The sequence below is a fragment of the Agelaius tricolor genome, unplaced genomic scaffold, assembly GCF_023055355.1.
Source record: "Agelaius tricolor isolate 1412-34295 unplaced genomic scaffold, bAgeTri1.0.p SCAF_16, whole genome shotgun sequence".
Classification (NCBI taxonomy): Eukaryota; Metazoa; Chordata; class Aves; order Passeriformes; family Icteridae; genus Agelaius; species Agelaius tricolor.
In genome coordinates this window covers 9,394,393-9,418,880 of record NW_027269276.1, presented here as the reverse complement: position 1 = coordinate 9,418,880, position 24,488 = coordinate 9,394,393, and the positions used below count along the sequence as shown (strand labels likewise).

The window sequence follows — 24,488 nt, the reverse complement described above, 5'->3', positions numbered from 1 at the left end:
CCGGGCTCTGCGGGCTGGTTTCAGCAGAGGGCACTCTGTTCCTAACGATAGAGGAGGCGCCTTCCCGTGCTGGTGAGAAACCTAAACAGATTGGAAAAGTTTCCAGTGCAACATATTTGAACAAACTCTTCATCGGTTATGTTTAGTTCACTGGAGCATATTTTTAACTTCAGTGGCAGGGATCAGAGCCCTTTCTCTACGTGCTGCTCTTAGCGGACTCGACGAAAGCTTGGAATATCAGTGGAAGCCGTAGCGCAAAGGTAGAGGATTTTGGCGTTCCTGTTTAGAAGCTCGAAGCTCAGAGGGAGAACGAGAGCAAAGCTGTTGTACGAGACATATTCGCCAGATTTACAGTAGGAAACCTAAAATTATTGTAGAGGGCAGCATGATTAAAGACCTACTCGGTGTGCGAGCAGATTTGTAGCTGTATAGCGAGAGTTACTTGCAGATGAGACACAGGATGGTTGCGGTTTTGGAAGCTGCTTTGCATCAGATTCGGGGGCTGACTTCACGGTAGCTTTTGCCCCTCGGGGGAAGACGAACCACTTGGTCCCGGGCTGCCGGGGTCTCGGCCCCCGCCATCGGAGCGTCGCCAGTGCCTCCGGGGGGGACCGGGCTCGCTTGGCCGCCCGCCCGCTCTCGCTGGCCGGGGAGGCAGAGGCTGCGCGGGGGGTGCCGAGCGAGCCGCGGAGCGGGAGCCGGGCCGGGCCGGGCCCCGCGCCGCAGGTGGAGGCGCCTCCGGCCAGGGCCGGGCTGCGGCGGGCGGGCGGGCGGGGGCGGCCCGCTGCCAGCAGCCTGTAGGACCTTGGCTGAGGCGCGGCGGTGGGCTGGAGCCTGGCGTGAGGGAGGGGCCGCCGCCGGCGGGGCAGGATGCTGCATCCCCGGTGCCGTGACAGGCGAGGCTCTCCCGTGCGCCGGCCGTGCCCGGCCCGCTCCCCGCCGCCCTCCCGGCTCCTCGGAGCGCCGCACCAGGTGGGTGAGCCCGGGGCAGGGCAGCCCCGAGCCTCTGCCCCGGGCGGGGTCTCTCGGCAAGGGGAGCGGGGCGGCCGCGGTGCGGGGCGAGGGTCGCTCTGCAGGATCTCCGTGAGGGCACGGCGGAGCGGGCGCTCCGGGAGCGCAGCACCGGCACCTGGGAAATAACAGCGGAGCCTGGTGTGCTCGGCCGCTTGGGGCTCTCGGCAATGCCTGCACAAGGGGGAAAAATAACAAGTCTTCTATTATTGTCATAGTTGATACTTTTGAACGACAAAAGCATCCAGGAACGCTAATGACTTTGGGAGGAAGGGGAACTTTACGATGCTTTTGGAGGGAGGGAATAAACGCCTCTTTCTGTAAGGAATCTTAATTATGTTTGGTTGAACAGGTGCAAGAGCTGTTTTTGTAGATGGTTTTCCTTTGGGATGCCTGCCTTTTTAGAAAGGAGTACTTTATTTGAAGGAGATGTTTGTATTCACTGTGTGACTTGGCAAACCTGTGGGGTGATGCCTGAGGGGAAGGAGGGCTGATGGTGTGTGTGTGTGTGTGTATTGGGGTGCATAAAACTTGCACTGCTTTGAGATCACTCTGCTAGTGTATAGTCTAAGGTAATAAGTGCACTGGCACAAGAAATCAACAGAATTATTAATATTATTACATGATGGGTTTTGGGCAATTTTAAAGTGACAAGCCCATGCTGGCCTTGTAATTGTGATGATCACTAAATGGATGGATTTTTTCCCTGAACTACTATTAAGCCCTGATTGTTTAGTCTCTGAGCTTCCAAAGGCAGTGCAAATGACTGCTGAAATCCCAGGGCTGGGCTTTCATCTTTGAATGGTGGAAGTGCTGGAAAGTACATCAGGAGTTCTATGCTCCTTGGATTTTACATTCGAGAGCTCAAGGTGGGAGGGATTCCCAATTTGATCAATTCTCCTACATTCAGGAGATGCCCGAGCCTGTCCGCTGTTGCCAGCTTCCCCGGCCCCTCGCTGTGGTGCTTTTCCGTGCCCTAATCGGAGCTGCTCACCCTGCAGGCTGCGCTCATGGCATGCGCTGCTCCTGCCGCTCTGGCCAGCGCAGCGCTGCGGTGTTTGCATTGCGCTGCTTCCAGTGGCCGGCCCAGTTTGCTTTAGTCATTGAAATTCTGGCGGAGCCCACTTGATTTTGTTTGTAACTTGAAACAATTTCTCTCAGCAGAGCCCCAAGGCATGAGGATGGCCAGCCCTAAAGCCGCTGGGCTGTCCTGGGAGATCACTTGGCTTGCTTTTGCTCTCTATGCTCACCTACAGGTAGGTAATGAACTTGTTGCTGTTGTCATTTCTGGTCCTGTATCAGGGAATCTTGCTGCACACTTTGCATTACTGTTTTAAACCAGAAAACTGCTGAAGGAGCTGCTCTGTAATTAAAAGTCTCCCAATGAGTACATTTTCCTTTCACCAAACTTTCCAAGACATTCATGTGGGAAATGAATATTCTCTCTCCTGCTTAATACACTGTAGCTGATTTTACCAAAGGGTGACCAAAGGGAGATCTTGCCAGATGTGTAATGCCATGGGTCTTTCTGGGCAGCACAGCTGTTCTTTACCCCCAGGAGTTTAAGCACCTGACAAATGTTAAGGTGCTGTAAGTGACAAGGGTTATAGAAATACCTTGGTAGAAATATCTAAAGCATTTGGAAATGGGAAGGTGGGGAAGGTGGCCCAAAAAGGTCTTTGCTCCAAGTGTTCAATGAGTACAGGAACCATGGAGGAAAAACCATAGCTGCCAGCTGATCTATTGCCTGACACATGAGCCTAATCAGTTCCAAGAGGTGAGTATTCCAAGAAATATTGTGTGCTGTATGCTGCAGAGATGTGTTAGAGGATGTCATTCCCTATACTGATAGTTCCCACAGCACAACATGTTTCAAGGATTCTTCAGTCTTAAGTACACATAAATCCAATAAATCCTTAGAAAAAGATGACTAAATAAACTGAGATTTTTTTTTAAGAATAGTCAAGAACCTTTTTTTTGAAGTACTGTAGTAGTCTTCAACAAAAAATTAAATTCTTTAAATATATTAAGTGTTGTTGTGTACTGTTTGTATTATTGCAATGCTGAGAAGTGGAGCCTGATGTGCTGGGCAGTATATAAACATACATCCTGAAGAATTTTGAATTGAAGAACAATACAGCAGGGAAAAGGAATATGAAGACACTGAGGAGCCTGTAGTAGACAGCTGAGTAAGCTGTGATCAGTTGATGGTGGATGTTGAGGTTCAAGGTAGTGGGAATGGGGCTCCCCTGCATCCTCAGTAGCACTGATGAGAGCTGTGAGTGATTTGGCAGGTGAGGAACACCTCCTGTCTGTGGGTACGGTTGCAGCTAACCAGTGCACTGGTTACTTGAATAAGGAACTTGCCATTAAAGTAAAAATTTACATCTGTGTTAATTGTGCAGTGAAACACAATGTATTCAACACATGTCTGAGCAGATAGGGCCACAGTGGGATCTGCTTTTTGCCTGCATGTTTCTTATGCAAGGACAAAAATGTTACAGATTTGCTGGGCCTGTTCAGCTTGTGTTTTTGTGAGCAAGCAGTTGAGTGATGCTGTAATAACCAGCCCCATAAAACACTCGGGAAACAGTGCAGGGAGTTCTGTTAATAGTTCTGTTCAAGATAAGAATAGAAGCTCAGAGAAGGGACATGTTAATTTTGATTTTCTGCCTTTTGGTTATGAAGGAACCATTTTTTAAAGTATTTTTCTTGTATTTTTTCTTTCATATTTTTCTTATTGCAGAGCTGGAACCAGTAGTGGCATAGTTTCCTCTTCTCCACAAATGATTTGGCATAGCTTCACTTGTCTCTTTATAATAAAAACAACCCAAACACATTGTAGTAATCAATTGGCTATTGTGAGTAGCTTTATGAACACTTCAATCCAGGTCAAATTTTATGGTCTTGATTGTCCTTTAAAATACTGTAATCTGTTTGGCATATTTGAGTTATTAGCACTTAACCCCAATCTTGTAGGAGGCTTTTTTGCTCCTAAGTTTTAGGTGTTTTATCACAATTTTAGGCACATTAAAGATATTTTATATTATTTAACATAACATTTTTGGTATCCAATAACCATTAATTCTTTAATTGGTTGCTTGGGGCCATACTAAATGGACCACACACAGTCATTTTACCCTAATATTGTACCATAACTTCCACTTCTGTTGTTTTTGGCTATTAAAGTGCTTATGTCTAGAGCTAATCAATTAGAAACAATTGGATGCTGGGCAAGGTCACAAGTCTGTGTCATATCACTTATGTGCAATTGATTAATTTCATCCTGCTTGAGGCAGGTACAGAATAAAGAAAATGACCATTTAAAAAGAATGTGGTGGAAATGTGGTATGAATGTAATGCAAAGAAAACTTTAACATGAGAAGTTGTGAAAAAGAGGTAGCTGTTCCTGAGAAGCAATGGAACTTAACTTTGGTTGTAGGAGTCCTTTCTGATTCTTCACAGCATGGTAATAAGCAGTGAGGTGTTTAGCTGGGCTCCAAAATTATCTCTGCTCTTGCAGATGTGCTGTGTCTCAAATTTGACAAAATTATTTCGTAAATGGCAAATTAGTTGCTGTACTAGTAGGTAAATTAGATTTCCTAGGATAACCCAGGGAATATTTTACCCCTGAGCATTGTTGAGCTGGCTGATTGTTAAATCTGCTCTGTGACCAGGAGCAGTGACATAAATCACTCAGGAAGAGATCCCTTGTGGGTAAGGCTTGGCCATGTTCTTTTGCAAGTACAGAGCTGACCTTTTCTTGTATGTGCCAATATAAATGAAATTAATGGAACTGCATTAATCTAAAGCCAGTGGTAATACAAGCAGATTACATATGTATGTTGTTCTTGAAAACAAACAAGATACTTGTATATCAAATAGTAGCAGCAACATGGAGCAACTCATTGTTTCTAGAGATTTAAATGATGGCTCTATCCAAAGAAGTTACTATGTTCTATTGATTATGTGTATTTGGGAATGTTAACATCCCTAGCATTGGATTTATTGCTAAATATTGTTCAAAAACCTCCTAATTTTCCTCACATTGTAGCAGGAGAGCTATTAATTCTACAGATTTTAGGAGAAGCTAACAATTCAAGTGTCCAAGCCCAGTTCTGCTGTTTTGAAGTGATCTCTTTAGTACACATTGCTTCATATTGGTAATTGGAAGGGCAGGATGTTCAGCCTGGTAACCAAGTCTTTCCTAACCTTGTGATGATATTTTATTACACCATTCAACTAGATGCTTTATATTTGTTATGAAATATCTTTATAGTCTCACTAATGGATTACTGGCAGGAAGAAACGATGGCTATCAGATTTGTATGGGCAAATATATATCAAGAATTTTACACATGGATTCATTTTAGATTTATTCTCTGGTATGTTGTTTTCAAATCAGGAATAAGCTGATATTTTCTTAGGTTCCTATGGTCTAAATTAAACCCTCTACAAGTCAGTGCATTTTGCCTCCAAAGACCATGGGGTTGGTAATGTGTGCAGAGGGAGTAACAGCAAAGACACCATGTCTGGGTATTTAAGAAGCATTAAGTCTTGGTTTCTATGAAAGGGAAAGTTTCATAGGTCGTAAATTCATTCAATAAACTGTTGGTTGCTTCCATGATTTATGTTCCTGCAATCCCTGCCTGCATTATGGTCTTTTCTAACTATCTGTGATATTTTGGAAATGAAGGATATACATACTGAAAACATTATTGTCTTCAAAATGATTCTGCCATAACCAATCTGCCAAAAACTACCAACATAGTAAATGTCTTTAAGGCTGAGCTTTGCAAGGCCAAAAATCTGATGTCCATTATATGACATAGTGGACTTGGAGACCATCTTCATGGAAAACCTTTGGATTATTGTTTTACAGTCACTGAATATATTGCACACTGATGTCCAGAAAATAGATTATGAGCTACATGCCATACAACATTCTTAAGTCTCCAGTAACTCTGATCAGAAATATCAGGAGAGATTGGCAAATCCTGAGTTAAACCTGAAGCAGTTTTCTGTTTCTGTGGGCAGGTGGCAATTCTGCACCCATCTGGAGTTTTGCCATCAGCCCCCAAAGGCCTGTGGTTTTATTCTTAGTGTGAAGATTGATTTGCTGCTTCTAAAGACAAATAACATATCTGAGACTCTGTACAAGTATTCTGACTTAAAATATTCATTGCTATTGACAAAGTTGCAACTCAGTGACTGCATTACCAGAAAATTTATGCTTAAGTTTCTGAACGTGCTTTAAATTTGACTGATAACGATTGCTCAGCCAGTGCTCATAGAATCTGAACTGCTGTTACCCCTAGTTTACAATCCAATAGTGGAATTGCCTGAAAAGTTGATGTTTCTTGTGACTTGAGGCACAAACTATGTATGAATACTTACTTTTTAAAATGTGTCATAAAAAATTAAAGTCAGCTATGGGAGAGGACCAAGAGTACAGATCTCATCAAGGAATGCACCCCTTTACTATCTAAGTTATTCATTATGATGATAATTTCTCATGACGTTACACTGAAAGTTGGACAGAAATTCTCAGATCAGTTGTGTGTAGAGCTGCATGTTTTTGTTTCCAAAACCAGATATCCAAGAGTCTGGTATATTTGAGAAGCCTCAAGGATAAGAATAACTCCTAACAACTGCCAGTGGCTTCTAATTTCTCTTGAAAGAGTAGTCAAGAAATGAAGGAATGGCTCTAGGATGATCTTTGGATTAGAATACACTTGAATGCTTAGTCACTGATAATTACTCATTTGGGTCTGCTTGGTGCAGCTGCATCCCTCATATGCCTTACCAAATTGGGGCATAAACAGCACTGAGGTGGCAGTTTTGCACAGTGCACCAAATTCCATTCCTGCCTTTGCATCACAGATTGTAATGTACATGATTGATTGTTCTGATATTAAAGCTCTTACTCTTCATCCAGAATTCAAGATTTAACCATCCAATATAATGCATTTTGCTTTGCGAGAACATACATTTTAAAATCTGAATCCTTTTTGTTTGCTGTTACTACTTCTATAACCTGTAGGTTCATATATTTGTCCTTATGTTCAGCTTTTGTGCCTAAAGATTTTCTTTAAACATTTCTCCATGCTTTCCTGAATCCCCAGGAGCTCCAATGTGGCTTGCAATCAAGTAGTAGAGTGAATTCAGTGGTAGTGGAAGCAGATTCACAATCATGCATGTATAGCTGTTGGCATTGTAAGTCTATGCAAGAAATCTCAGGTGTAACTTATATCATATTGTGCAAATGTTGTGCTTTAGTCAAATCCATGTGTCAGTACAGCTTTATACAGTTACCAATACTGATGGTAATTCTGTGGCTGTGCACAGTCCAACAGGATCACACATGAACAATTCCAGTGTCATTCTTATTAGGCAAAATCTCTGCAAAACAGGGACAGTTTGTGCATGGTGAAAAAATGGGTTTGTTTTTGAAGTACAGTTTGATAGTGAGCACAACATTCCATAAGGGACATGGATACAACCCTGGCAGCTCCAGAGAGAACCCTGAGACCCATGTGGGAACTGTACAGCCCTGCAGCTCTGATGTGCTCCATGCCCTCACTCTATTGTCAGTGATAGACAATAACTCCTTGAGGTTTTGAAGTCATGCACGTAACTTCCTTTCCTGTAAGGGGAGAACTTGGTATCAGCTGAAGACTATAGACTGTCAAGTGCCCTTGCTTTTAAGGGTCAGTTTTCAAAATTCCCTCACTTCAACTTGTAGGAGGAAGGATGGTTCTGTGAACTCCTTTTTGGTTGATGACAGCCATACAAGAGTGCTAAATTAATGCAGATAGAGCAGTATTTTCAAAAGAGTTTGTGGAGTCTTTGTTTTGGTGTCTTTCAGTAAGACCCAAGATGTTAAATACAAACATTGTTAAGTGCTCAATTGCATTGTTAAATGCTTAGCTGGATTTTTCAAAACAAGGTAAATTTCAATTAACCTAATGGGAGCCAGGCATTAGATGCCTTAGGGACTTCTAAAAAGTCTGGCTTAGTATTTTAAATCATATTTAGCTGATAAAAGCAAAATTTTCACCCTAAAAAATATTTTGAAATAATAGGTTTCTGGTGTGTGAATTCTAGTACTCAAGTGCATATTTGATAATATTTGAGAAATGCAAGTACAAGTGTCACATGTTTATAAAGACAGGGCAGTTTTTGAGAACTTGGCCTAATAAATCCCTTCCAGAGAGCATATTACATAAAGTGTTTAGCAACAATGTTATTTCTGTTTCTAATTTTGTATTTATTAGATTTGACATCATTATGGAGGGAAAATGAGAACAATATTTTCAGACTGTTTTGAGAAATGTGGTTTCCAAGAATTGTCAGTTTGTCATGCTTCTGGATGCACTAGAAACACAGTGAATGCAAGTTAGCTCAACAAAATTATGGAGCAATATTCAAACTGCATTTATGATTGCAGTTACTAGATTGCTGCTGTATGCTAATGGTTGTCTTTGGTGTCCTGGTGGGAAGTCCCAGCTGCTTAATGAGACTGATTTGTAGCATTAAATAAGTGGAATGTTTGTTTATATGTAGAAGCATGTATTTCTGGGTTTATGTACTGGTATTTTTTCTGTCATCAGGTGCTTTGCCAAAAAAATTGAAGCTGCTTAAAATTTATAGGATGTAGTCTCCTGTTAGTGCATGCAGGCAAAACAGGGCAACATTTACAGTGTGTATTTGTGAAAGGACCAATGGGGGCTCACTGCACGGTAAATCCAGGCATAGAGGAGAGTTTTAGTGGCCTGATCTCCTGTCTTGTAGAACCAATGAAGTAAGGTGACATGGACACACCTGCACTGCTGCAGAATGTGAAGAGTGAGGGATTGTGTTTCCTCAGTCTCTGGCAATAAGTGTTTCCTGGCATGTACCTTGCTGAAGCTCTGAGAGGATTGCAGGAACTGGCTTTATTCCCAGCTGGCTGATTCAGCAAGAAATTAACTTAACCCCAAACCCCCTGTTTTTGTTGCAATTTCCCTGCTTATATATGTGGCTGTTCCAGGCTGTCTATTGGGATGGAGAAATGTGAAGGGACAGGTACTGGTTCTGATAAATTCAGATTTGCCTCTTCAGCTGGACATTTTCTTTTCTTTCTGACTACTGCAGCTTCTTGTGGTGTAGAAGCAGAAGGCTGAACAAGTTCAGTGCTCTCTGTGGATGTATAACAAAAGAAATATGCTAATATGTAATTTGTCTTCCTCTCCTGAGAGTCTTCTCTTATTAGATGTTTTCAAGGTCACATTACTCATTTGGTTTTTTGTTTTCTTGAGTCTTCAAATACTTTAAAACCATTCCCTGGTTGAGTAACATGGATGCTGGCTGAAAAACCCAATAGCACAGTAGTGTCTTGAGTATTGTCTGCTTGCTAGGCAATATCCTAGCTGTAAACTGGCAGGTACATGTGGCATATTATGGATTCTTTCAGCTGATCTCGTGGCACTTCTGTTGAAAGCAGGACAGAGAATAGATCTGTTCCTGGAGAGATGGGCTGTGTGTGCTGTATGCTATGTAGGGATTTTGCTAAAGCCACTAACTGATAAGACTGCTTGAACAGGCTCTGGTTTTGTCTCCTGATTTTATAAGTTTATTTATATGAATGTAAGGTGCTTTATGTCACTAACAGATTACATGTTTCCTCTGGGCTGGTGATTCTCACATAGGTCTTTTCATAGAACAGCAGTTAACAGTGCTAATTGGATGTTAGGAAATGATATGGCAGGAAGGTGTAAGACAAAGGGAATCATCCTTTCACAGTAGGAATTCCTGCTTTGCCTGTGCTGGTGCACTGTCTGCAGCTCAAATCCTTTATGAGTGGGGTGGAAAGTTAGGCAGGAATCAGCTGGTAACTTCTTTCTTTCAGTGTAAGAACTGAGGGCCTTTAAATAAAACTGCCAGGTGGGAGCCTGAAAACAATGAAACGTGGGTTTCTTCCATGTCATGGTAATGGTATTTGGCACTCCTTCCCATGCTTTTTGAGTAGAAGATTACATGGATGTCAGGATGAGTGCTGGGAATATCCACTTCCCAGTAATGTACAGATGAACCCCAGCAGGCTGGGAAGGTGGGTCCAGGAAAGTCTTGCAGCATTCTTGACTGGATGGTTCCTTGGTCTGAATCAGTTCAGCTGTTCTTAGGTGATTTTGGTGTTCCTCAGGGCAATACTTGAGTATCATTGAACTAGAACCAGTTCTAGATTTATGTCACTTATAAATCATTTAGAAATTAACAAAGAAATAAATGCTCCAAACTCCAGGAGTATCAGGAAGATTGTCCTGGACATGAGAACTTGCTCTAAACCTAAATGGGTGCCTATATTCTGAACTTCTTTGTGTCTGCTGGGAATATTTTTTTATTTTTATATTGTTATTAACTTTTTTAATGCAAACATTTTTGGATGTTTCTGATATATTTGCAAATGTTAGAATTTAGAATGATTTTTCAAGTATTTGAGGAAATTCAGGCTTAATTGCTGGACTAGCTTCTTGTTTTTAAGCAAACACTAGCATTTTCTTGAGGAAGATGAAGAAACAGCTTCTGATGGCTTAGCTTAAGTTCCACTTCCATTATGTGATCCGTCCTTCTGTAAAACACAAATATTCCATTCATTTTCCCTGCATGAGAGAGCACTTGCCTTCCCCTCAGTCTGAAACTGCACACCCAAATGCTTTTCCCATTTCCTTTTCCTTCCTCTTCCAGTTAAATTTGGAACACAATAGGTTGGTTAAAACTATAAGGAAAACCTCCAGAATGCTGTCTTAACATGTGGGGTTTTACCATGCAGCTGTGTATCTTCTGCTAGGAGGGAACTATAAATGTACTTTTAATGCCAGGAGCTGGGCTTAAAATGCCATTAGTTATCTGGTGGGAATAGATTTGAAAATTAGTAAGCAATTAGATCAGTGGGCAAGTACATTTTACTTAATTTTCTAAGTCTCAGGGGCCTTTCCAATATCCTGTTAGCATCACCTGTTCTTAACACCCAACCTTTTAAAGCTTTTCCCTTATGCAGTGTGACAATAAAAGGGAAATTTTTGTCTAACTCATAAATAAAAATTAATAATTTAACTTTAATTAAAAAACCCCCAACTTGCATGGTTTCTCCAAGGGAACCAGAGATGTTCTTGGAACACTAAGCTTTTCTTGGAGAAAATTTCTTCCTGTAGATAACCATCTTGAGAAGGGCCTTAGTTGGGATAACAAAACATGTGGGTTTTGTTCTGATCTTTTGAACTTACTTGAATTATGACCTTAGCAGACATCAATGATGCATTTGTTTATAATTGCTTATTTTTATTGCTGAATTTAGACCTCTGTGAGCCATCTGTAATGTGTCACATAGATGCCACTATTTAGAAGTGGGGGAAATGTAGGAATTATAAACTTTCTTTTTACTATTTCAAATGTTAAGGAAACAGTCTTTGAGAATACTGAGGGAAAGGCCTGACCCTCTTGCCCTGTACTGTCTCATCATTCCTTGTCTGCCAAGAGCTCACTTTAAATCAGTGGTAGCATGAGGGCTCTTGTACCCCAGGCTCTACAAGATTTCAGTTCTGAAAAAGATCCTTCATGAGGTTGCTGTGCCATTAAGTGAGACCTTATTTTGTAAAATTCAGGCTTTCTACTTCAACAGTGCAGCACCAGTGGGAGGTTTTCTGGAGGGAGACCTGCCCATAGGAAGCAGGCTGAGGCTGAATTCTAGTACTTGGCTGTCATATTTCCTGTTGTGTGGTGTCAATCAGTCCATCTCTTTGTCATATAACTGCTGAGGACAGATGGCATTTAAAGTGTTGCCTGCAGCTGTTTTCTTGAAAAATGGCCATATTTGTCACTTTGGGAAAAAAAAGAAGAAATAATAAAGCTAATTTTCCTGTTGAATATTCCTTGGAGGAGTTGAAGTGATTTCCATTTTTTTACAAGTCACTTTTTTGTTTTGTGTCACTGAAGACCATTTATCAGGTGTTGGAGTCCTTCCCTGTTGGCAGAAGTTCCTCTGAACTGCTGTAGAGGCAAACATCAAAACTGCTCCTTAGAGCATGTGCATTGTTTTTCAGGAGAACTGAAGCTGAATGTGGAAACTAATTTAAAAAAAAATTAATGTGGCTTTTTGCCAGAATTATTATCTTCAGGAGGTATCTCTGATTCTTTTAAGGGGTTGCAGTCTTCACTGCACGGTGCAGTTCTGAGAGTGAAAAGAGGGAGACACGAGTACACCACCAGTGAGGAAGACAGAGCTGATTTCTACATGTAGCAGCATTTTGTCTGTGCAGATGAAAATTGACATCATGGTGTAGGAATGTTGACAGTATTTTGCATTTTGCTAGCTGCACTTACTGGAAAGCATGTGTTTCAAAGGGAGTTTTCAATTTTTATAAGTCTTTGCTTCCATATTAGCCCAGTCTTATTTTGAATGTAGACTTGAGCTTTGAATAAAATTTAACTCATGGAGTAAGATTCCTCTGGCACAAAATGTGAATGAATAATGCAAACATTAACTAGTAATGTGCATGTCTGGGTCAGAATAGCCAAAGCCAACCTTTAGGTTCCACTGTTACCACTCAACATTGTCTTTTTCTGTTGAAGAATGCCTTACTCTGAGAGTAAGGATGCTGAGTTTGGGTGATCTTCTCTCAAGAAAAGCTGCACTAAGTGTGGAGAAAGCTTAGCTGGCTGCACAAAACCAACCCTTTGGTTGTGGGAAATTTCCACTGATGTGATTTCTTAGTTCCAGATGGGTCTGTGAAAGAAGTGAGCCTGGAAGTGAAGAAAAAAGACTAGCAGCAATGAAAAAGTGACACTAGCTCTTCATCTGGAGAGCGATCATTCAGATAAAATTGGCAAAATTCAATTAGATTATCTTTCAATAATGGGCTGGCCTCTCTCTTTGACCTTCATAATCCAATTAATTTTCCCAGAGTTATATACTATGTAGAAAGTTGGCAACCCCAGTTTCCCATGTCATCAACTCTATCCAGTCTCCTGAGAAAAAGTTTTTTTAAGTGCAACATCCTTGCACCTGCTAGTTCTTCCTCAGCTCTTCCCAAAATCAGGCTGCTCTGAACACCTTCATGAATTTATTCCATGTTACCAAAGCAATTTACTGACTTCAATAATGGGATTCCCCAGCTGATAGGACACAGTCCAGTTCCATTAACCTGTTCCTGTAGTGAAGGACCCAATTCTTTTTTCAGTGGCTGGGATAGATGGGTTTGGAAGAGTTAGACATCTGTATTCTGAGAAATTACATCTGCACCTTTAGGTGAAATCTAAAGCACCAAGTCTGTTCCTTTGCCTGCAGAGAAAAGTTAGCACATTTTTTCATGAGGAGCATTTAACATCCCTGGAAAAATTCAACTCTGCTTCAGGTGTGCAGTGTCTCAATTCACTGCTGAAATTTTAAATTTTGTTCCTGTGTGTATGCTATATGGAAATACCTGCATGTGTGATTGCACTAACAAAGTCTCAGGCAAACTGAGATTGTCTTTAGCTGAATTTTAGTTTGAATTAAGTGTTAGAAAGCTGCAGGTTCCTGATGGACTCCTCCCTACATATAAGTTACAGTGCTGCTGCATAAAACAATTATTTACCCCAGCATTAGTTTAGTTGAGAAATTAGACACAAGCAGAGCTTTTTGCACAGCTGAATAAGAATATGGGGTGAGAACAATGAGGAATGGTGCTTCATGTTGAAGGGTGAAGCATTTTGCTAGGCTGAATACCTGTTCTGGGACTCGCAGTGGCATGACAGGCTCTGTAAAATAGAGGCCTGCTTGCACGATTTTGTGTTGGAATTGACTCTTTTAATAAAGAGCTTAGGACAAAAAAAAAAATCCTGTTCAGAGCTGCATAATTAACACCAGATAGGTCAGAAATAATGTATGGAGCACCTGAGTAGGAATAAAATTTGGATTTCTGGGGACATACTTGATTCTAATGGATCTTGCTTTCAGCAACTCATTACTCTGTGCAGGTATTTGTGTTGAAATTTGTCCAGTTCTCTTCATTGATGCTTTCTATGTTCAGCTTTTAAGGTGCTGGTGTAGCTCACCTGTGTCTGCTGCTCTTTTTGGAGAGCTGCCCCAGCAGTGCAGTTTCTGGGGGCTGTCAGAAGGGATTCTTCCCTCTGGATTTTGGGAGGGTTGGTGATGTACTCAGCCCTTCCCCAAGGCCCTGGGGCTGCTGAGGGCTCTCAGTGGGCTCAGTCCTGCCTGCTCTGAAGGGCACATGAGGGCTCCTGGTTTTCAGAGGCATGCAAGCTGAGTTGCAAGGCTCTCACCTAGCTGGTATTTTCTACAGCTTGGTAATGTTTGCTCTATATTTTTTATTTGTCAACTGCAAAAAATTCAATGATTAGTCTTAATATTTTTTCAGAACGTTTTCACATAACCAACTATATTTCAAATATGTCTCAAATGTTCAATTATTAATTGTCATGATACCTACCTATGACTTTTATTGTTTATTTCTAGAATCTGATTTCAAGTAGAGCAAGAACTGTACAAGCTTTATTGTTAGGGGTGAAATTTAAACTTTATTGGGATTAAGTGTTTAATAATATAATTTGCTGCATATGTTGCAAATACAAGCTGCTATGAATAGATCCTCTGTAAAAAAAAAGCATTTGATATGTTATGTATGGACTTAAATCCAGTATGTTGTTATCTTTAACTGAAGGAAATTATAAGAAGAGATTTACAGAGGAGGGTTTATTCTATTAACTTTAATTTCTTTAAAACTTTCCTCAACTGAAGTTGAATTTGATTTCTGTATTTTGACTTTGTTTAAAACGTGCTGTACATAACTTCCTCTGTTCCTTGAATATTATTCCCAAAATAGTACAAATTGGCTGTTTTTCATCTACATGAGAAGAGAAAAATATAATTAGTAGCAATAGGTGGATTATTTATTTAAGTGGGGTGCCCTGATTTTCTGTTTGTCCACTCACAGTAGACTTGAGGATTTAAGCACAAGGTTTCCTGTTACATTACTTGATTTTTTTAAGATGTAATTTTTACACCTTGCAAAGAACTGTGAGGGAGACCCTCCCTTTCCTACATGTCTTTGGCCCCCAGCCTCCCAGGAAGTATTAGTACAGAACACACTGATTTAGAATAGGTATTGGTTTGGATTCTTATGATTTTTAGTTAATTTGGAATGACTCTGTGTTTGTAAATGGCAGAAATGAAGAGTTTTGGACTATTTTGAGATTTAGGGACCATATTAAATCTTCTTGGCCTAGAACCTTTGTACTGGAGATTTAATTATTGTCCCACTTACTTTTAAAGTGTGTAGCTGCTTCTTTGAGGGTTTTATATAAGTAGGTAATAAGGGTTTTTAAAAAAAAATGGTTGTATTTTTTATAGAACAATACAATTTGCAGTCAGTACCTTTGTTAGTAAAGCTGGAATACACAAAATGTGAGAAAACACTGGATGCATTATCTTAACTCAAAGAATGAAAAATCATATAAGGAAGGGATAAGTCTCATTCAGTCATTTTTGAATGGTTTTCTGCAAGAGGGCAAAAAATTCTAGACCTTGTGCAATGTGTAGGATTTCCTTCAGCCTTTCCACCAGGAACTATAAAAAGGTTGTATAAAGACACAGAATAATTACAGCCTGAGTCAGGCCAGCAAGTTGGCTTTTTTCACTATAATCACGATAAAAGAACATCTATCTTGGCCAAAAGAACTGGGCTCTGAAATAGAGATGTTCTGGACTGATAATTCCAAGTGCAGCCGATCTTGCAAGACAAATTCACAGGTTAAGATTTATATTTGGATCTTGTTATTTAAAATGGTTGCTGTTTAGGCTTCTTATAATACCATTTTACTCTGTGTAGGGTGCAGAGGAAACCAGGACTGTAAAATGTGCAAATGAAAATAGGAATACTGCCACAGATAACTCCAGCATGGCTTAACAGGGAGACTCTTATTGCTTTCAATTTGCAAAGCAGCGAAGAAAAGAATGTGAAGAAATGTATAATTATGCAGGATAAGAATAGATCAACTGAATCAGGAAGATCACAGTATTTCACACCACTGCAAGTTCACCAGATTGTGAAGGTTCCAGCTTCAGTAGTTTCTGGTGTTGTGGTTGTCTTTAGTCTGAGAAGTTATAGATGTATAGGGCAAAAGGAACCTTCTGCAATTAAATAAAAGGGCAGATGAATTTATTTCCCTCCCTTTGCACAGTCCATTGTTCTTGGATTCTGTCTGTATTTTGAAAAGCCTTAGAATGCTAAAGACAAACATATGAGAATCTGGAACCATGCTAAAGCTTTAGATACTGAGCTGTTAGGGTTGGCCTCCGAGCTCACATTAGCTTGTACTGGCAAACTAAGAGCTGACTGTGGATAAGAAAATTCAGGGGAGGTTATTGCCACAGATCCTTCCAAAAGTGCTCAGGAATAGTTGAAAAATATTCTGTAGGAATAGTGCCCCTCTGTAAATCTTTAAAATTAAACTATTCTGTCAAGAATTCTGTCTAACCTTAAGTGCAAATGGTAGTGGTAAAAGAGCAGCTGCTAAGTATACAAGAGTAGATGATCTTGTACCACTGGTTAGATGTGAGGCATGTATTGGGGACTTCACATTTGCCCTGGCCCTTGCTGCTTTAAAAGTACTGAGCAGAGTATCCCATGTCCTACAAGAGGCATGACAGTTTTTCAAAAGACAAGGTCAAGGGGAAAACCCAAGATGACGTGTACTCTTTTAGAATTCAGTAAATAAAGGATGCTTTGAAAAGCTTTTCCTTAGTAGTCATCCTACTTCTGAGCAAAATAGTGGTGTTTTCCACTTGGCTGGAGCAGGAGAGGCCAAATGAGTGGCCTTTAAAGGATGTCCATGGCTCTTAGAGCTGATTGCTCATTTTGCATGCAAGGTAAATGTGTTGAGAGATTTTATTGTACCAGCAGCAGCAATAAGAGTCAGTCCCTCCACAGCCTTTACTGTTCAATCAGGAGGGTTTTTCAGTAGCTTAACTATAGTCTGTGCTTTGTATCCAGCTGTGGATCTCTCAGTTCAGCTGCTGGTAGGTTCAGTGAAATGCCAGTAACTTGGTACCTGCTGAAAAATTATCACTTCCTCCAGTTACCTTCTTCAAACTGCTGGTAAAGAGAAGGAAATGACCTTTTATCCTACTGTCCATCTGCTATGCCATCATAAACTCCAGAGCGATATTCCGGAGTAAAATTATTCTGTTAAATTTCCTGTAGAAAGACAATCATAATTGGAAAGCGGTGCATGACTTATGACCTGTCTCAGTTCATCTGTCCTGGGAACCATCCATTGTGCATCCACATCTGCTCCTGTACACCCACACAGGATGGGAAGATATTCCTCCACAGGAAGGTCTTCCGTTCCCTCCGAACGCAGGTGGTATGTATTGGCAAACCCTGTCTGTGGACGTGGGGGCCAAGTTCCCAGAGCAATGCACACTGAGAGGAGGAATTCACTCAGCTGCTAGAATGAGAATACAAGATGAGTGAGCAGGAATACAATCACAGGGCCCATCTTTCTGTGCTCCTTCTGGGATAACTCTTTCACTCACTTCTACTTGCTACTTGTTGCATTTGAAATAGTGACTATTAGGAGGCTAAAATTACTCTATAATGGGATCAGTCACAAGGAAGACACTTGGTGCTTAAAATATTTAAAGAAAATGCAGAGCATTTAATAGGCCATCATGCATTTTTAAATTCTAAAACTCTAGGCAATGGCTTGCCTTTGAATTACAGGTGTTCCTAAGTGCTGTCCATTTTTTATCCTTTATTTGTTCATTGAATGTCTTGCTGTAATCAGCTGGATCATTTTAAAATCGCTTAACAAAATTTCCTTGCTGGACATGGAAGACGGGTGATAAAGTTGTAGTGTTGAAACTACCCTGATTAGAGCAGGCACCCTGTTCTGAATTAGCAGTTTCTATTTTCATTTTATGGCTGACTTGCTCGGCTGTGTCTTTTAACATTTCAGCAATTCTGCTTCATTCAGAGGATTTATTTCATTCTTTCCAGCAGCAGGGCCTGTGTTTATCTTTTCTCACCTCAGTAAGAGCCCTTTCCCCTACACTGTATCAGTCCTCCAGCATTACTGTACTCATTGTAGAGAAGAATAAAAATGAGTCATTAAACTAATGACCATTAGTCTTAACAGTTGTCAGTGAACAGATGCCTGCAGTGCCTGTCATGTGAGCTCCTAATTGCTCTGGGGTTTGCTGCTGAAGCAGAGTAATCTAAGTAGTGGCTTATTAGTGAGCATACACGTGAAATGCTGTCAGTTAGTGCTGGTAAATGAGTTGTGACCAGGAAGGGAACAATCTTCAGACTAATGGTTTGTCCTCTTACTCAGTTGCATTATTTGGTTTTTGTTCTGCTATTGAACCTTTTTCTAGTTATCATTTAATTTCTAATGCTGCATAGTGTGTCTGGCTCAGTACAACACACAGTTAAAACTTTGCTCTGCTTGAGATGCTTTCACTGGCAAGAGAGAAAGATGAAATATACTTGAGGAACCACCCTTTCTCCCTTGCAAAAAGTGAGAGGAAGCTGAAAAATGGATGGATCATAAATATCAAGACTGGCATCACTGGACTGAAGGAATAGTTAAGCTGAGATTTAAGTGTAGCTAAATTAGAGTGCTTGGAGAAGTGAGTTGCAGTGTTTGAGCAGTGGGCCTCAGTCTGGGAAACGATTTCAGCAGTAGCACATCAGGTGGGAATGATGATGCTGGAAGCCACTGTCAATAATGTCAAAGTGGCAGACAAATGGTAACACAAAAGTAATTTATTAGGGAAAAATGGTTTACTATGAAGTAGCATGCTTTGCCTCATGGTTGGTGTATCAGAATTCCTGACACCAGTAAAGCAAAAAAGCTTAAAACCTTTAGAGTATTTGCAGAAATGTGCTTCAGACTTAGAAACTGCGTGCTATGAACAGTTTCTTTTGGGAATTTCTTTTTAAAATCATGCTGAAACAGGTGTGCACACGTGGAGGGCGCTTGGCTGAAAGGCATTCACCTCATGTGCCTTATTAATAGCCTTAAACCAACATTCCTACAGCAGAACCGTGACCATTTAACTGCTTCCTTATTGTGAAAATGTGCCTGACCAACTCAATGTGCAAGGCTGCTCAGTCCATAAACCCTGCAAAGGGTCTCATTGCAATGGAGAAAGAAGAGTAGACAAAGAACTGGGTTAATATCTCTAAAATTATCAGAAATAGTGGAAAACTAGCAGTGGAAAAATAACATTTTCCTCACCATATGTTAAATGCATTTGTGTGCTGAGCTGTTGGAAATCCTAAGTGAGCCTGGGAGTGAACATCTGGCTGGGGCATTTCTCTGCAGTCTGGTTTCTTCCAGGTGAGAGAGGATTCATCAGCTAGAGGTGACAGGGAGGAGAACCACTTTGAATATTTACATTCCTATTCAGGGTGGTCTGTCTTTGTAAGTAGAATTTTGGGATACACCCCCTCTGCAGCCCCAGTTTAAAGAAATGATGACAAGATGGTAGCAGGTGCTCCTGGTGCTCTGCTGAGAAAGGTGCATGAGGAGCAGTGTTAGCCCAAGCTCTCCTCTGGCACCCACGGGACTGTTCAGTCATTGAGAAGCTTTTTGATGGCAGATATTGATTATTAGAAGCTTTCTCTCTCCCTGATCTGTCCAAGTTGATTAGTTGCATGCCCTTTGGCTTCTCCTACTTGATTTTTGGGTTATTTGATCTTAGAGTTGTGCAAAAGGTGTATTTTCATGCTGAGAAATTATTACAATTCTTGGTGGCTGAGAGTTTGCCTGTTTCCAGGTCAGTTTCTATTATGAGAATTTGTAGTCATTTACAGTAGCAGAGCAGTTCCATCCATTTCATCTACCTGTTTAGTTCATGATAAACACTACACTGTTGCTGATGACAGCATTGTATAAACAGCATGCAATGAAGAAAGATTACTAATGCTAGGGCAGCCTTTTCTGGGGGCTGAATACTTGCCAATTTGTCCCTGCCACCTGAATCAGAAGCAGATGTACAGACTGAAGGCAGGGAGAAAACTCTGTCACGAGCAGTGAAAGGCATGGCAGTGCCCTGCAATATGTGACAGAGTCACTGTCCAGGTTTCCTCACATGACAAAAGTCTCTGGTTTTAATTGCACCCATGAACAGCTTTAATGCCAGAATCTTCAGCATTTAGCTCTGAAGCATATAGTGGCTTAGGAGTCTTTTTTTTTCCCCCTAAGTGCCGTGGTTTTAATACCATTCCATCACCCCACACATTTCCCTTCTTTGTGTTTTCATTATGCAACAGGAATTCTCTTAAAAATCTGGATCTGCCACCAGCTCTAGCAGGTGTTTGGCTTCTGAGTGCCAGAGTTTTTTTCTTCACACAGCTTATGGATGAGAATTTCACTGCCCTCAGGCACAATTTCAACTGAAGTATATGAAAAGCATGTTACTGTGTCAGTTCAAATTATATCACTATTAAAGAAAAAACTCAAAAGGAAATTAAATATAAATAATCATACTAACATAACATAACATTAATAACATTAAGGTTATAATTTAAATTAAAAAGAATTGGGAAAATCTGAGTCAGAAGTCCCAGACTCTCCTGAGAGTGGCCATTGTAAATGAGGATATTGACAACTTTGAGTCACACACTATGTCTTGATGACTAGTACAATAATACTGGAATATATAAGAATTAAGTGTATTTTTTAGTTCTTTATAATATACTGTGTGGGAGCTAAGTATTGTGTGAAGTCTTGCATTCCCTCACCCTTATCTTGTTTATCTGATGGTGGCAAACACTCTTTTGCTGTGCCCCACAGTGTCCTAGGTCCCATTTTGCTCACAAATTGCTACCACTTGTATTATCTTCCTTGGGATGTTGAGGCCTGCATGAAAAAAGTTGGCCATATGTAGTGGAAGGTATTTTTCCTTAAATCCTGAATCCTGCTGTCACACCACTGTGGGCATGTGTCTGTGGCCAGGTGAAAACAAAGAGGCATTTCACAAGGTCTGTGCAGAATTGTTAACAAAATGGTGCTGTGAAGTTTCACCTGAATTTTTGCTTTATGTTATTTTTTAGGAGAGTTTTTGTTAAACTGCAACTTTTAGCTACCTGGGAGCATTCACACCTTATTTTTTAACATTTTGTTAGCATTATTAGAGTAGTTATCCAGTCTGGATACTGGGAGAGGCAAGGAGGAAGAAGTAATTTATTAGAAAAGGGTGATCTTGGTCTTGCAAGCCAATTGGGTGCTCTTTATCTCTCTAGGAAAGGATTAGCCTCCTACAGCTTCTTGTTCTTCCTATGAGGCCTCTATTCATCCGTATTTTGTGGTGTTACTGAGTAATCCTGAGGTCAGTGTTAGTGCATAAGGGGTCTTGGCCCTTCATGGTGGAGGCTTCTTCCACCCATTAAAGGAATGACCCTCTGTCCTTTCTCATTTCATTTTGTTCTTTCCTTTGCTCCTTAAGCAATGTGAATCTTCATTCAGTGCATGTGTTGATTTGTTGAGCTTTATGATCCAGCTGCTTCTGACAGCAATCCTACATAGCCTTAAACTATTCTTCTTCCTTGCCTTTTATAAAGAAATCTGCAGTTCCTCAAGGATTATGCTTCCAGTCTCCTCCAGTTTGTAACTGGACCTGTAACTGGGATCACAGACAAGCAGGGTTGTGAGTTTCCCACAAAGGAGTGCAGTTGTCAGCATCTTGTCAGTTTAACAACAAAATAAATCCTTCACACGTGGTGTTCATGATAAAGGACATTAACAAAATGTCCTGGATTTGGCTGCATGGAGTCAATTTTCCACCTGGTAGCTGGTGTAGTGCTGTATTATGGATTTAGGGTGAGAATAATGGTGTTTTGGTTGTTGCTGAGCAGTGCTTTCACTAAGCTGAGGATTTCCCATCTTAGACTGTCCTTCCAGCCAGGAGGCTGCACAAGAGACTGGGAGGGGGCACAGCCAGGACAGGTGAGTCCAAGTGGCCACTGGGATATCCCATGCTGGGTGGGAACAAACTAAGCAATAAAACTGTGGAAAATTGGCCAGGGGTGGTAGGCTGATGCTCAGGGACTGGCTGGGCATCAGGCAGCAGTTGCACTGGGCATCTCTTGGTTTTGTACACTTTTTAATCATCATTATTATTGGTTTTGGTTTTTGTTGGTTTTTGGTTTTGTTTTTTTTTTTGTTTTCTGTTAAGCTGTCTTTATCTCAGGCCAGGAGTTTTGCCTTTTTCCCAATTCTTTCCCCCATCCTGCTGTGAGGGGTGAGTGTCTGTGTGGTGTTTAGCTGCCTGTCAGGTTAAACTGCAACATGAAGCTTTAAAATAATATTAGAGATTATCCCACCTTCTTTGCTAAGAATGCTCATAGTACTTTTGTAAACCTTTAGAAACTGTCAGTGAATAAAAGGTAGACTTTCGTGAGAGTATGTGCCAATAATACTGAAAGGACTTTCTTTATGACAAGAATTTTACCAATTTTTAGGTTACTAAATAAGGAATAAAAAGAAGTTTTTGTCTGGAATAATGGAACATATGGTGAAAGAGGTGATAAAAAATATCTTTTTAGGCTTCAGTCACTTATGTCTGTCTTGCAAGATTTTTAAAAGGGGTTTAAGTGAAATACTTTTTTCTGTCTCATTTCCAGATATTCTTTCCTTTTGCTGTTTCATCACAGACGAGAGTTTACAAAGGGGATTCTATCTTAAACAAAAAAGGCTGAAAACATCCCCCAACCATTTCCATGCCCTCAAAGCACAAGCTTTGGGGAACATGCAGGTGGAATCTTCACTCACCAGTGTAGATTGCTTTTCTCTTGGATATAAACATACCTGTGCCCCTTCCCTACTCCCCAAGGCTAAGCTAAAGACTTGGGGAAATAATTGGGTATTGCATATTTTGAAAGCAGAATCTGATCCACAGTCACTAACTTTCTGACAATAATTGGAAGTGAACTGCTTTGGGGTTATCTTCTCTGGGTGCTGAATTTTCCCCCTTGGCTCTTATTTGTACAAAACTAGAGAGACCTGAGCAAGCAGTGCTGCTCACAGACCTACAAATGTTGTATTGCAAGGGATGCTGTCCTGCTACAGCTGGATTTGGGCCCTGGTTCTGTGAGAGGGTCCCTGGGAACTTGGCCGCTGATATCACTGGGAGCAGCTTCAGTCTGCTGGTGCTGCTCTTTTTAGAGCAAATTTTAGGCACATCCAATCAATTCTTTGGAAAGAAGGCAGAGTCTGCCTAACATAGAGTTTAGAAGAAGCTTCACTGGAAGTAGGAAAATTTCAGGGTTCATTTCTTTCTGAAAGAAATATGAAGCAAAGTCGATATTTAAGCTGGGTTTTGAAAGTAAATGAAGTTTTGGCTAAATACTGCTGCAGCCTTTCAGTGAAATGTTTAATCTTTTAGCCAGACAATAACAAGAGAAAACATAAGTAATTGTTGATAAATATCCAAAAGCTTAATCACTAGTATAAATTTTAGAGGGTGCAGAAAAAGATTTTGAAATGTGTTGATCTCAGTCTGCAGCCCAAGCTATGCCAAAGAAAATGTATTTACATTTAATCAAGAAAAATGGTGGTAAAATGTCCTTTTGAAAAGACCGAAAGACCGGGATCTTAATTAAAAAACTAAATGCTCTCTATTGTTCTTCCTGTTTCAGTGCTGGCTTGAAGTTGTACAAACTGAGAGCCTGAAGAGAGGTTTAGGCTGAGCACTTTTGCTCTGGTGACGTGATCTCAAACACATTCCAGTCACTGGAACGGCTGCGAGTGCTCCAACGGGCGCGGGATGGTTTGAGCAGCAGAGGTGATGTAGGCACTTGCTTTCCTGCCTCTGTGAATATGATTGTAGTTACAGCTTAGGTTCAGTTTCCAGTGATAGACATTTCAAACAATAGCTGAACTATCAGTTTCTAAGTTGCTTGCTGGCAGTGTTTTACTGTGTTGGAAAAATGGTGGCTTGTCCAAAATGTTTAAGAATTGTCTTTTGCTTATCTTTATATGTATCTTCAACTCAGAGGCACATTTTTTCCAAGCTTGTTTTATTTCTTCATGTTTAAGCAGGCCCAGGATGAGAGATGAGAGGAAAAAATCATTAGATCTGGGCTTAAATCAGACATGTCTTAAGTCTGCTTTTAACCAATACAAAATAAACATGGAAGAACAATCCCTGAGTCTCCCACTCCAGTTCAGTCCCCAGCAGAGCTTTTGACTCAGTGTTTCAGATTGTCTCAGCTGTGACTTCCCTGATGAAATCTGACAGCCAAATTTCCTTTCAGGATTCTTCTATGAAGAAGTGCTTGACTTCAGTTCAGCCAAGTCCTCTTTCATTTTTCCAGGAGAAATGACAATTATACTTTAATTCTGATCTGAAATGCTGGCCTCTTAGTTTAATATTAATAATTAAATAATTGGCCTGGTCTGCAGAAATGCTGAGCTGCTGGCAGCTTCTG

The 24,488-nt window shown here is 40.7% G+C and overlaps 1 protein-coding gene across 4 annotated transcripts in view; it reads left to right on the top strand.

The window, feature by feature from the left end:
* Positions 1–252: 252 nt before the first annotated feature.
* ADAMTSL3 (ADAMTS like 3) overlaps positions 253–24,488 on the top strand; it is a 170,481-nt gene continuing 146,245 nt past the window's right edge. For 3 of the 4 annotated variants that reach the window (XR_011681472.1, XR_011681471.1, XM_071441394.1), the window contains exons 1-2: positions 253–972; positions 2,176–2,267. Coding sequence is in view for 2 of the 4 variants with exons in the window: in XM_071441394.1 (XP_071297495.1) it covers positions 2,187–2,267 (81 nt within the window). In the remaining 2 variants the exon portion in view is untranslated. Of the gene's footprint in view, positions 973–2,172; positions 2,268–24,488 lie in introns of all 4 variants that reach the window. The other variant, XM_071441395.1, reaches the window with a different exon arrangement.